The sequence below is a fragment of the Achroia grisella genome, unplaced genomic scaffold, assembly GCF_030625045.1.
Source record: "Achroia grisella isolate CSIRO2021 unplaced genomic scaffold, CSIRO_AGI_Agris_v1 utg474, whole genome shotgun sequence".
Taxonomy (NCBI): Eukaryota; Metazoa; Arthropoda; class Insecta; order Lepidoptera; family Pyralidae; genus Achroia; species Achroia grisella.
The window spans coordinates 4,096,626-4,111,999 of NW_026712878.1; the positions used below are offsets into that span (position 1 = coordinate 4,096,626).

The 15,374-nt window shown below is 32.9% G+C and overlaps 1 protein-coding gene across 1 annotated transcript in view; it reads left to right on the forward strand.

Moving 5' to 3' along the window:
* LOC131845451 (uncharacterized) overlaps positions 1-15,165 on the forward strand; it is a 33,809-nt gene extending 18,644 nt beyond the window's left edge. The window contains exons 3-5 of the mRNA XM_059194516.1: positions 12,517-12,640; positions 13,659-13,879; positions 14,351-15,165. Coding sequence (XP_059050499.1) covers positions 12,517-12,640; positions 13,659-13,879; positions 14,351-15,165 — 1,160 coding nt within the window. The remainder of the gene's footprint in view (positions 1-12,516; positions 12,641-13,658; positions 13,880-14,350) is intronic.
* Positions 15,166-15,374: the final 209 nt, after the last annotated feature.

Genomic DNA, 15,374 nt, shown 5'->3' on the forward strand with positions numbered 1-15,374 from the left:
TCTAACAACGCAACCCAGTCTCATGCTAAGCAGCTTGTGTTATAATAATATCCCCTGGATAATTCTAACAACGCAACCTAGTCTCATGCTAAGCAGCTTGTGTTACGAGATACTAACGCAAATATAAATACTTGCATACAGTTTTTTAAATACGTACATAATATACATAGAAAACACCCAGACCGATACAATACAAAACAATCATACTCATGAATACAAATTTTGTACTCCGCTAGAAAAAGAAGTAAAGTTAAAAGTAAATATATACTAATCAACTGATATTTATATACTTACGTTTTTGAATACGTAATATTATAAGAAATATCAACTCTATGTACTAGTAAAAGTATGTATTATAATAAAATAACAACTATATAGCATTAACTTAAATATGTCTCTAACACAATTCACTTTAGCATTAAAAATACAACCGGCACATCCTGTGCTCAAAGACCGAATGTCGTAGCTTTTTTTTTTCGGACTACTCTAATGCTGTTGGCCGTAGCTGGCCTTTACAGCTTCACCGGACGTTAGGGGGCGAGTGCAGATGGCACTCCAAACCCGCGGAAGGACTTATGGAGCGGCTGAAGGCCAACTCCAGCCTGACGGATACGACTTTAGTCTGAGGGCACCACTAGGGGTTCGAACCTCGGCTCAGGCTCGTCGTATCCTCGTTTGAATTGGACGGGGGATCGATCGGAGGGGCGCCGCGGCTTACAAAAACCCTCCTTTTATACAGAGAAGATATGAGTGGGGGTTATATGCAACTAGTTTAACGATACCGAGTAATAATGAAACTACCTTCTTTTAATATTTTTAAAATATAAATTTTTTTGACAATATCGATGTGAACCCTAACAATATATATGCAACATCAATACAATCTGTAAAGCAAATCTAACAAATCCGATCCTTTTTGAAACCAAGAAGCTAATGCGAGATATATTATGCTAGAAATATTACTGACAAGTTATAAGAAAACCGTCAAACCTAACAAGGGTGCAATCATATTGGATCTGTCATTTATAAATCATAGAAATGTATAAATCAATATAATAATAGAAACAAATTATATATACATAACTTAATTATACAACAAAAAACATACAATTAAAAACCTCAATAAAAGAAACAACAATAATGACCATTTATTCAGCTTTCATAGCATATTTATAATATAACTAGCTTTTGCCCGCGGCTTCGCTTACGTTAATTTATCCTCTTAGGGGTGGAATTTATCAAAATCCTTTCTTAGGGGATGCCTACATCATGGTAGCTTTATGCATGCAAAGTCTCAGCCCGATCGGTTTAAAATTGACAAAGTTTCATACAAACTTTCATCCCCTATTTTATCCCCTTGGGGATAGAATTAATCAAAATCCTTTCTTAGCGGATGCCTACGTCATGACATCTACCTGCATGCTAAATTTCAGCCCGATCCTTCCAGTGGTTTGGGCTGTGCGTTGATAGATCACTATGTCACTAACCTTTGAGTTATAGATATTTAGATAGATGACGGAAACTAAAAAAAACTGTAATTTTTTTAATATAATTTGGTACAACGTGAAACATATTTATTTATATATTTTTTTTACACATTTTCATAGCTATTTCTCTATCTCTTATTACATGCAATATAATATTATTAGTATTTATACAATTCTGGTATTCGTATCTGTAACAGCGAGTAAGTTTATTTATTTATTTCCTTTTAAAATTAGTGTTTTGCTCCTTGAGTTATGAAGCACTGAGCTATAAGCCATTTTGTATTGCTGTAGAACACATGCAGGTTTACTAATATTGCATTGTATTGGCCCAAATATTCTGTATTATTTACTACTTGCAATTAATCTTTTGAACAGTCATACTTACTTTTTATTTATCTACCGCTCATTTAGCAAGTTGATTCATTACAAGGATGTGTATATTTTAAGTTTCTCATTAAACTCCGGAATATTTCTCTTCATTGAAGTTGCCAACATAAGCAAAGTATAATAAAGAAAGCAATTTATGAATTTAATTTCAAATTTACAAATTTTATTTCATGTCTAAAAATTTCAAATTTAATAATAATGTACATACATTAATTAATATGATTTTGCTATGGCTGTTAAATAACTCAATAATTAATTATGTACAACGTCATTCAAAGTCCTTACGGATGAAATAATAACAATATATTAATTATATATATAGCATATTCCCTTTTGATTTTGATTGATTACACTTCAAATTACCTTAATACTTATTTTATATAATAGCTATAACGAACATGAACAACCCACCAAAGTGGAGAGTCGAAAAGTGAAAACCGACGCTCTCTTTTCATAATAATACTAGCTGATGCTCGCGAATTTGTCTGTAGAACCATTACCTTGTAGTTTATTTCAACAATTTATAAATTTATAGCTACTCGCCCCGGCTGCGCCCGGGTATTAATGCCATATACGTATAAACTGTTGAAATCGTACTGATAACGTTGTTTTTCTGATGCTATTTCATAATCCTTTCTTTAGATAGTTTGGACTTTTTTTGGTGATGTTATTTATAATAATATTTTCGTGTTATATATAATATAATAATAATATTTTACTTTATAAACAAGATGTGTAATAAAATTTTATTTTTGGAAAATTTCAAAAGCAGTGACATGCCTGCTTATGTTTTATCAAACACATAGTAGGTATAGGGTTGGCATTTGCCAAAAAAAAGGAATTACCTAAAAAATATATTTATATTTTTTAGGTAATTCCTTTTTTTTTTGCTTTTTGACCATTTCTAATTAAGGGGGAGTGTTGTAACTGGCTAATCAGATATGTATTTTATATTCTAAATTTGTATTTGAATTTATAGTTCTTTTATATTACATTCTTGTTTTTGATACTTAAATTCCTTCTTTCTATTCCTAATTGTCAGTAGTCTATCTTAATATATTTTCTCCGTTTACCTAGTCTTTTTTCTTATTACTACAACATAAACCTTCCTCTAGAATCACTCTATCTATTTAAAAAAAACCGCTTTAAAATCCGTTGCGTAGTTTTAAAGATTTAAGCACAAAGACAGCGAAGGTGATTTTGTTTTATTCTATGTAATGACTATAATACAGTAGGTATATACATTAGCAGAGTGGATGTTTATTACAAGATAAAAATATAGATCTGTGAGCTGGAGTAAAGATACATTAAACTAGTTAAATTATGAATTAAATGACTAGTTATTAATTTAGTTTGTAGATATTTATTTATTTTATGTATACTATTTTTTCTATGTATTGTATTTATTTCATAAAGAAGATATTTCACATCAAGATTAGACTATCCAGTGCTGGTCTTAGACCTCACTCAAGGCTCGCCACTGGATACGATTTTTCCTCGTCCAGTTTTAACTTGTAACCATATATTCGTTTTATGATTGATGATTTCTGATGTGTTGTTGACGTTTAGACTGGCTGTAGGAATATTTAGTTTCGGTTATAAAACCGAAAATAAATTTAATAATATTTTTAAATAAATAAAATTCTCGTACCACAGTGTTTATAACAAATCTCCTCCGAAATGACTCGACCGATTCTTCTGATTTTTTTTGTCCATATTCTGTAGGTCTGTTAATATGATGTAAACTGTTTGTCGTGCCCTTAAGTAATAAGAGTGGACCCCAGAAATTTGTTTTTCAAAATTCTCTTTTTACTATTTTATGAGTAGGCATTAAAATATATCGTTAGAGTCATTAGTTTTTATCCCTCTACCAGCAACCCCTATTTATTAATAGCGATATTAATTTTTATAGAAAAAAAAACATTTGCTTATAAATTTAATAGAAATAGTTTTAATTTACATGAACTTAATATAGAAGCGATATTTATTTATATAGCAAAACAACGTTAGCCTACAGTTCACGAAACTAACAATTTATTTATACTTACCTAATATAAATAAATTTTTAGTTACATGAACATAATATAAACACCTTTGAATGGTCATACATTTTTTATTCCATCACTTATTCATCACAAGAAGAATGAGCAAGACACTTGCGTGTTGCTGTTTGAAATATACAATAGGTTCTTTAATACAGCGTGTATAATGATGTTCCCTCAAGAAGTTACAACAGCGAGTTTTAACGCCTGACTTACGTACACTTAAATATATATACATACAGGCTTTGTTAAGAAAATACATTAATAATGCATGAAAAGATCTCAATGACAAGAACGGGGGCTGGGATATAATCTCTGAGTCTGTGTGTGTTTTGATAACCTCAGTGGTGTAGCGGTTATAGTATACTATCTTACATTCTGATGGTATCGGGTTCGATTCCCGGATAATTAATATATATATGTCAATGTCAGTCGACTCACTATCAAGACGTTTATAATAGCGTCTAATATATATACATATACAATACGTATTTATCCATAAATTCTTTTATTACAATGATAACTTCAGTGGTTTAGCACACCATCTTACTTCCAATGCTTACAGGTTCGATTCCTCGCATGGTGCAAACATTTGTATACATTACATACATATGATTGTTTGTATGGGCTTAATTTTCCACGGGTTTTTAGTTTGTCCAGGGTTATTTATTTAATTTATATATATAAAAAAAATTTTAAGTATAATTATTACATTCGTTTTCCCATAACACAAGCTCTGTTTACTTTGGGACTAGATGGCGCTGTGTGGATTGTCCATAACGCTGGACAATCCACACAGTATTAGTATTATAGTAGATTTGGACACCAAAAAGACTGAATTTAAAGTTTATCTGTCTATATATGTTCCGTATTCCGAACCTCCTTGGTTTAAGCAGGTTGTATCACCGGCTTGCTTACTGGAGCAAAGGGTGCTCGGTAATACTGGCCACATATAAAAACATGTGGCCACTTAAATTTCGAAAAAAGAATAATAAAACAATTGAAAATAAGAACTGGAATTAAAAGGACGCTCCGTATTTTTATCTATATAAAACAAGACAATTAATTATTTATTTAACACAATATAATTGTTTTTGATGAAAATATACACTGTAGAGTGCGTGGCCACTAAACAGTACTACACATCGGGACGTTCCTGAGCACAGGTGAGTAAGTTTGGTGTTACATTGCCTACTTTAGGGTGTTCGGAGTGTGGGAGACGTTCTTCCAAGTCGAAATCGTATTTTTACTTCCTTTTCCATTAATTATTTTCTTTTCAATAAATACAGTCCACTCTCTCTTTTATATATTAATTTATAAGGATTCGTAATCCAACAATATATATGGTACCTTTTTTAACGAAATTTTACAAGCAGTAAATTTATAGTTTATTTGTCAGCTTGTCTATCTATCTAAATTCATGACTGAGCGCCCTAAATGAAATTTAACATAAAATTAATCAAGACATTACATCCGCGCCAAAATAACTTTGTTTTTCTTATTGATATAATATTTCACGTATTATTAAGGCACGCCATTAATCTCAACCATCAATTAAGAGTGATAATTAAAAGTGACATAGCCGGCGAGAGTGTACGTTCATCATTAAAATGATTGTTAATGAATACCGGATTCAAATTATATGAGTATTGCATTTTAATTAAACGCTCAACCGCATTGGTTTCCTTTTGTGGTTATCATATATTTCAGAGATTTCAACGTAATTGCTGAACAAAAGTGTATATACGAATTGTAATTATAATCTGATGACCACGATGGTCGCGGGTTCGATGCCTCGAACACAAACATTTCCTCCAATGGTCGCGGATCGATCCTTACATGGTATAAACATTTGTATTCATGAGTATGATTGTTTGTATCCGTCTGGGTGTTATCTATGTGTATTATGTATGTATTTACGAAAAAAAAAATATGTGACTTAATGTGATCGGAGACTGGACATCTATGTGAAATCATCATCAGTCATCATCGACAAGAAATTCAACCCCGCACACTGAACCTAATTGGTCTCAGACCTTGCGGTTTCAGAGGAACATCCTTTCGCATAAACTTAGATTATGGAATGAATTACCTACCCAGGTCTTTCTAAAGACTACGACATGGGGTTCTTCAAGAAACTATTAAGGGTTATTAAGAGTCGTCAACGCGCACGTAACGGTCCTGGTGTTTCAGACGTTCATAGGGTTCATCTCCATACACTGGAATTTAAGTGGTCTCGGATTGTGCAATTTCAGAGGAACTTCATCTATGCATTTATATTTATCTAGTAACCATAACACTTTAGCTGGCTTAACTTGGGTCTAGCTGGCGCTGTGTGAATTGTCCTGAGTTTATTATTATTATTTAGTACAGAAAAACAGCCTCGTAATATGCAACACGCAAGTTCTTTGCTCGTTCTTCTTAGGATGCGACAGCTTTCCGAATAAGCGGTAGATTAAAATAATAACTATGACCTACTGATTAATTCTAGTTCTAATATAGTTTTTGGACTATTTCAAAATTGTAGATCCTTTCCGTAATATGTAGCTCTGGGGCTTGATTATGTAATAGAAACTACATAAGTTGCAAATATATCTTTCTTTGAATAGATTAAGATCGAATGATGCCTGTGTGTATGTGTTTATTTATGTGTGACTGTGTGTGTATGTATGCGTGCGTGTATGTGTGTGTGTGCGTGTGTGTGTATGTGTGTGGTAAATGAAGAATATCACAGTTTTAGCAACATATAGTCTTGTACTGTTCATAATATTGAAATTTTTGATCCGTTTAAAATAAGAAACAATTATATGCATACGTGAGTGTGTGTGATAAATGAAGAATATTACAGTTTTAGCAACATTTGGTCTTGTACTGTTCATAATATTGTAAATTTCGATCCGTTTAAAATAAGAAACAATTGCGTTGTATATGCATACGTGAGTGTGTGTGTATGTGTGTGATAAATGAAGAATATTACAGTTTTAGCAACATTTGGTACAGTTTTAGCAACATTTGGTCTTGTACTGTTCATAATATTGCAAGTTTTGATCCGTTTAAAATAAGAAACAATTGCGTTGTGTATGCATACGTGAGTGTGTGTGTATGTGTGTGATAAATGAAAAATATCACAGTTTAGCAAAAAATGGTCTTGTACTGTTCATAATATTGCAAGTTTTGATCCGTTTAAAATAAGAAACAATTGCGTCATATGTGCATACTCCAGTATGCGCTGTTAAACTACGGTACATGAGAAAAGAAACGGTTTATTACAATTTAAAGGAAATTTTATAGCTTTCCAATTCCGTAATATCTAGACCGAAACATCGGATAGTGGGAACAACACTGATTTCGTATTCTATCGTCATACAGCCGTAAAAAGTGACGTGTAGAGAATAGATATTAAGGTAAGTTTTTTAACACACTAGCAGACGTGTTCCTTGTGTTGGAAACACCATATATATAAAAATATACGTTTAATGTAAGGTTAAGTACACCACCATAGTATTACGTAAAATTTTATTACATACCTTTGAGGAAAGGATTCCATTTTAGATGTTAAGGAGAGTTTTGGCGATCGACCGCCTCAAACTTCTTTGATATTTTTTTTAATATCTTTGAAGCTGTGCTTTTTATATATCACTAGCAACTCCCCCCGGCTTCGCACGTGAGTACATGTATTATATGCCTTCGTCTTAAATCATTCTATCGATTAAAAAAAAACCGCTTCAAAATCCGTTGCGTAGTTTCAAAGATATAAGTATATGTACATTATAAAAAGTAAAATATAAAAATTATGCCCAAAATATAAAACAAATGTTAAGGGTGGACAAACCTTATCACTTAGGGATATGAAAAATAGATAGTATCTGCTTCTCAGACCTACTGAATATGGTCGGAATAAAATCGGTCAAGTTTCGGAGGAGTATGGTAACCAATTGTGACATGAGAATTTTATATATAAGATTCGTCTAAGAAGTCCCAGTTAAGTAATCCCAAAAATACCTATTTAGACCTAGATCATTCGTACTAACAATTATAGACAGTATTCAAAGACATAGCAATATTCATTATATTGCTATGTCTTTGATTACTATATAATAGTATACTATACTATATAATAGTCTTCATAATATAAGGATAAAATACCTTTTTATTAACTGTAATAATAGAGTAAGTCAAGTAGAGCAGTACGTATAACTAACTACCTGTACCCGCGCCTTGGTCTGCGTAGAATTTTTAATTTAAATAAAATATTTTTTCTAAAAAAAAGTTACTTCTTACATAAGCTATGGTTATGCTACCTGACACTAAAAGTCACATCACAATCGGTCCAGCCATTTCAGAAATTAACCGATATAAACAGACAGATAGACAAAAATTATAAAAAATGTTATGTTGGTGTATGTACCATATTTATATTCATATGCATGTAGTAAAAAATTGTTATTTCAATATTACAAACAGACACTCCAATTTTATTTATATGTATAGATTTATATAGCAAAACAACGTTTCCAGAACAGCCAGTATATTATTATTTGTATAAATTTCAGTTTCAAATTATTTATATTTATAAACAATGAATGGATCATAATTACTGATTACTTAATTACAGTATATAATTGATTAGCATTATAACAACAGCTTTGAAAAGTCTGTATAGTATATGTATATCATTACATAGTATAAAACAAAGTCGCTGTCGCTGTCTGTCCGTCCCTATGTATGCTTATATCTTTAAAATTACGCAACGGATTTTGTAGCGGTTTTTTAAATAGATACAGTGATTCAAGAGGAAAGTTCATATATATAATACATGTACACCCGTGCGAAGCCGGGGCGAATAGCTAGTATTGTATAACTACCTTCACCCGCGACTTCGTCTGCGTGAATTTTAACTTTTTTTTTTTAATAAAATATTCTTTCTAAATAAAAGTAGCCTAAGTTATTCCTTATTATAGCAGCTACCTGCCAAAAAAGTCACGTCAAAATCGGTCCAGCCATTTCAGAGATTAGCCTGAACAAACAGACAGACAGATAAAATTGTAAAAAATGTTATTTTGGTGTATGTACCGTATTTATATTCATATACATGTAGTACAAAAGAGTTATTTCAATATTATAAGTAGACACTCCAAGTTTATTTATATGTATAGATGTAGAGATTACACAATAAAACAGCTAAGTCAGTTTATACAACGTGATTAAAAATATATATCCGCAACTCACTTGATTCTATTCGGTTTTTGCAATCATATATATAATTATGCCACAGCTCGGTAGGCTGTATGGAGAGACGATAATGAATTTCCAATAATGACGTTAATTATACCAAATACTGATATGAATATTAATTAACTACCTGTGCCCGCGGTTATACTCGCGTTAAATTTCAACAAAAAATATAGCCTATGTGTTATTCAGATACATAAGCTATATTACTGTAAAGTTTCATCAAAATCCGTTTTGTAGTTTCTGCGTGACATTCATACTTACAAACTTTCGCGTTTATAACATTACCAGCTACTCGCCCTGGCTTCGCACAGGTGTACATGTATTATATATATAAACCTTCCTCTTGAATCACTCTATCTATTAACAAAAACCGCTTCAAAGTCCGTTGCGTAGTTTTAAAGACTTAAGCAGACATAGGGACGGACAGCGACAGCGACTTTGTTTTATACTATGTAATGGTTAGGATTAAGGTGTGCTGATAGAGCGAAATCTCTCTACAACCTTAGGAAAGATCTTGGCTTGACTGATTGTAAACAATCAAAAGTGATAATGTTTTAATTGTACAACCATATGATTACAAAATTAAAAAGGAAAAAGGTGGCAATTCCTGAAGTAAAGCAACGTTTAATAAAACATCTACTAAACCTATATATATATATGTATATATATATACACCAAAATAACATTTTTATAACTCAACAGTTACAATAAAGACAGACAGACAGACAACTCTCTGTCTGTCTTTATTCCGGCTAATGTATGAAATGTCTGGACCTATTTTGACGTGACTTTTTTGTCAGGTAGCTGATGTAATAAAGAGTAACTTACGCTACTTTTACTTTACCAAAATATTTTTAAATTAGAAAAATAAAGTTAAATACCACGCAGATGAAGTCGCGGGTACAGCTAGTTACAAAATAAGATGATGTTTACGTTTATCTGTATATCCGTCTGTGGTATTATATCTAAGCTATTAGATATATTTGAAGTTTTTATTTATATTGTATGATTGTATTGTATTTTTTACATTGCACTAAAAAATAAATTTTTCTTTCCTTCTTTCTGTTTTTTCATTTGACAGTTAATGTTTAACTTCAGTATATCTCGAATCACAAAAACCTACATAAATACACATATATGTTTATATTTTATTATATATATTAATAGATATATTTATGCACAAATATATATGTATATATTTATGTTCATTACGTGCATCACCTACTCCTTTCTTATCTTAAAGTTACTTTCTCTACTGGTAGTGTGGAAGAGATTGATTAGCGATAAGACCGCCTTTTTGTATCAGCTTATGTAATATATTATTTTGTGTGTTTTCTTTGTCTGGTCCAATAAAGAGTTTAAATAAAATAAAGTAAATCAATCAATCATTTTTATCACCTAGAATATTTCTCGATTCCACATTTACAATTCACTAGTTCTATGAATCAAAGAACGCGTTCAGAATAATTGAAACACCACATACTAAGATCCACTCTATCGTACGTTCAGATACTGAATAATTGAGTCACGAATTCAATTACAGCAGGTAGAATCTGTGCCTGAAATAAATAGAAGTGAAATGAAACCGAATAGACATAAATGGCGAGTTCCATTTTAAATCAGGTGTGGCATAAATTTACCACATTACGTATATGTAAATGTTCGCTCCCAACGGTAGAGGAAGTATGTTAGAATATAGTTTACATTATATAACAACACTAGCTTTTGCCCGCTCTTAGGGGTGGAATTCATCAAAATCCTTTCTTAGGGGATGCCTACGTCATAGTAGCTTTATGCATGCAAAGTCTCAGCCCGATCGGTTTGAAATTGACTATATACTATACTATACTATAACTATATATATAAACTTTCATCCCCTATTTTATCCCCTTGGGGGTAGAATTAATCAAAATCCTGTTTTAGCGGATGCCTACGTCATAACATCTACCTGCATGCCAAATTTCAGCCCGAGAATGCACAGGTCTGTTTGGGCTGTGCGTTGATAGATCACTACGTCAGTCACCTTTGAGTTATATATATTTAGATTTCTTATTTACAAAGATTTTTTGACGGGACAAATCCTGAATCATACCAGCGCCGATATATATATAAGAGATGGTTGTTGTCGATCAAATTGGCCGCCGGTTCACTTCCAGTTACGTAAAGACTTCAAAATGACGTAACAAATAAATAATTTAAACAAAACCTGATATCTTCAGAAACGTAGTGTGTATTTATAAAAGTATATTCCAAACAAATTTGTTTTGACTTTGTGCTAGGGATGGTCGATATTAGGAAAACAACGATGTTTATATCGATATCGATAAATAATAATTATGAAATCTTGATGTCAGCAAACATTGATTGCCTTACTTTCGATGGGCGCGGGTTCGATTCCTGACACGGCTCAAACATTTGTATTCATGAGTATTATTTCTGTCGGTCTGGATGTTTGCTATATATAATATGTATGTATTTACGAAAAAAATAAAAATATAAATAATGTATTTATATCAGTTGTCTAGTAGCTATAACGCATGTTTTAGCTAGCTTACTTTGGGTTTAGATGGCGCTGTGTGTCCTGAAATGTTATTATTATTGATGTTTCGAAATAACTCCTTTTGAACAATGTTTTTTTGCGTTTTGAATTACCTTCTTTGTTTTAGGTATTTTCGAATTACTTTTTTGTGACTTAATTTAATCGGAGACTTGACATCTATGTGAAATCATTACAATCATCATCAACAAAGAATTTATCCTCACACACAGAACCTAATTGGTCTCGGACAGTGCGGTTTCAGAGGAGCATCCTTTCGCGTAAACTTAGATTATAGAATGAATTACCTACCCAGGTTTTTCTAAAGACTACGACATAGGGTTCTTCAAGAAACTATTAAGGGTTCTTAAGAGTCGTCAACGCGCACGTAACGGTCCTGGTGTTTCAGACGTTCATAGGGTTCATCTCCATACACTGGAATTTAAGTGGTCTCGGATTGTGCAATTTCAGAGGAACTTCATCCTACGTACACTTAGTGTGCAATTAACTACCTACCGAGGTTTTTCTAGAAACTACGGCATGGGTTTCTTCAAGGAACTATTAACGTTTCTTAATGTTTGATAACGCTCGCATAATACCCCTGGTATTTCAGACGTCCATAAGCTATGGTAACCGTATACCATCAGATTTGCCGTATGCTTGTTTGCCACCTTTATAATGTGATATAGTGATGCAAATCAGCACGTTCGATAGTACATTGTGCCAGTGTACGTTTTATATAACGACATGTAGGTCACGTAGTTGTTAATATATATTCTTAGTAATTAGTGTAAGGTCTACCTTATAAGGTATACCTTATTTCCTCTAGGAAATCAAGATGTGTTAATATACAAGTTCCACCCTACTGTGTGTGTCTACGCGCCCAACGCACCGCTCCACGGGCTGCGAGGGCGGTGCTGCGCATCGGGAACTGCGGCCGGTGGCGGACACCGGTACTTCTTGTCCGACCGGCATCGACACTTACCGGCTTACCAAATCATCCCACCATTCTAAGTTTAATATGCATCTATTTGTATTCCATAACAGTTTTTGTATTATATCTATTAACACAGTCCACTAGTTTTATTGGCTATCCAGGATTTAACAGTGTGTGTCAGTGTGTAGACGCTGTCATCGCAATAATATATAAAAAACATCGATATATATCAGTCGTCCCATCTCTACTTTGTACAAATATAAATAAAATTGAAGTTATAAATAACAAATTGGTAGCAACCTCATTTCATTAGTGAATTCATTTCCGAAGCGACAGTTTATTGTTTAATACAATCTTAAAAGTGAATTAAACAATGTCCATATTAATGGATTTATGAATTGGCTTTCAGTATTATGGATGAAGATGTTTCTGAATATTAATATAATATGAACTGACAGTTTAAAATTGACACAAACATAATGATATTAATAATGAAAACTGCAAGGTAATAAACAATAGTTACCCTGGGTCGTGAGTTCGATTTCGATGATATGCAAATTTGAATTTAAAAATAAATCTGTACAACATTTGTTTGAAAAAAAATACGAACTGAATTTCTTATCAGTTCTTCTCATCTCGAAATCATTCCGAACTGACGGTAGATTTGGCGTGTCATAAGAGTCTGTAATAGACCTACATGAATAAAGATATTTAGAATTTGTTGAATAATATGTTTTTTTCTTTTTAGAACCCCATGACGCATGTTCATCCTGGGGTTCATATTTAAAAAAAAAAGGATTTTTTTTTCTTTCATAATTTAAAACTAGTTCCTAATCCCAGTTTATGAGTTTATTATGTAACTTGGAATTTAATTTATTGCTATTTTATTTAATTTTTCAGATTTTTGTAAACATTTATCTGTACCCAGTTCCGAGTGAAACCGCGGGCACTGCTAGTTTTTAATATTTATTCAGCATTTGCAATAATAGAATAGAAATGCAATGTTAATATTTGTTACCGTATTTTAGTTTCAGATGTTTCAATGTTCTGCTCACATTATCATCAGTGGCATTCGCTTTCTGGGATTCTGGGACGACAACTCCTAAAAGAATCTCTAAAGATCTAACTCCCAGACAGAGTTTCTTTAGATGGGAAAGAGTGGAGTCCCTATACGTAAAGTTTTGGTACAGCCATTTCGATTGGGATGAAATTAATGATAGAAGAAAGTTGTACGTCTTTGCTGGATTATCTATAGGTTAGTAGATTTTACAATACAATACAATACAATATAGTATACAATATATATACAATATATACAATATAATAATTCAGGACAATTCACACAAACACGCCATCTAGTTCCAAGGAAAGCAGAGCTTTTATTATGGGTACTAGACAACTGATATAAATATTTTTTTTATTAATACATTCATAAGATACATAGCAAATACACAGACTCATATAAATAATCGTATTCAATCAATCAATATATGAATAATCATACTCATGAATACAAAAGTTTGTATTGGATGAAGAATCGAACCCGCGACCATCGGAAGTAAAGCGGTGTACTAAACCGCTAGATCACCGAGACTGTTTTATATATATACATGAACAGCACTATGGAGATCATATCGCCATATAACGCTCGTGATACATCTCATGGGATACCACTTTTGAGGAATACCAATTTTCTCGCATAAAATGTCGTATTCTTTTGTTACAGATTTTATTCCCTTAGGTACAGCTATATTGTTAGGCAAGAGAGTTCTCATCACATCTGCAAACTTCTTAGAGCCCTATCTCACCAGACAGAGGGACGTCAGGATCTGGGCCCTCGGCAGGGCCGGCAAACACGTGACTCCCTACAGATACAGGGTATGGAGATTCAGAAGACTAATCCCTCGGAGCAACAACCCTGAACACTGGCATGGTCCTCGTGGCATTCATGTACCACGGCACGATATATCCGTAGTACATAGCTTCGATCAAATATATATTCATGATAGATATTCTCCCAGCCACGAATATGCGTTCAAAGGTACACTATGTCAAAAGGATTATATCATCGAACACTTCTTGTGGTACGGGGGTTCTGGTTTCATAGATTTGGAGCACATCCGTGAAAACTATAAGATAAAATACGCGAGACAGTTTCGAGACGAGATCGTCGATTGCTCTAATTATTTACCCAAATGGTGGGGTAAATTTATATGTATCAAAAATAAATACAGTTTTGCGGGCACTGCCAGCGGCGGTGGTCTATTCTCGGGTCCGGAACGCGGTGGTCCAGATCTGCTGATCGGTTTGGGATGCTTCGAAATTCGGTACAATGAGGATAGGATTCTTGTGTTCACAGATTTGAGATATTATATCGATAGAATTAATATATATGCAAATATTACACCAGGTGAATATTACGAGTATGCGTACCCTGAATATAGTATTACATACGGCTGGCTATATGATGACAATACGAACCATCCATATATACCTACATGGCATATAAAAGACGACATGTTTCCTCTTGGACGGAGATAATCATCAACATTCATGATATACTAGCTTTTGCACGGCTTCGGTCGCGTTAATTTATCCCCTTAGAGGTGGAATTTATCAAAATTTCTTAGGAGATGCCTACGTCATAGTAGCTTTATATATGCAAAGACTCAGCCCCATTGGTTTAAAATTGACAAAGTTTCATACAAATTTTTATCCCCTATTTTATCTCCTTGGGGGTAGAATTAATC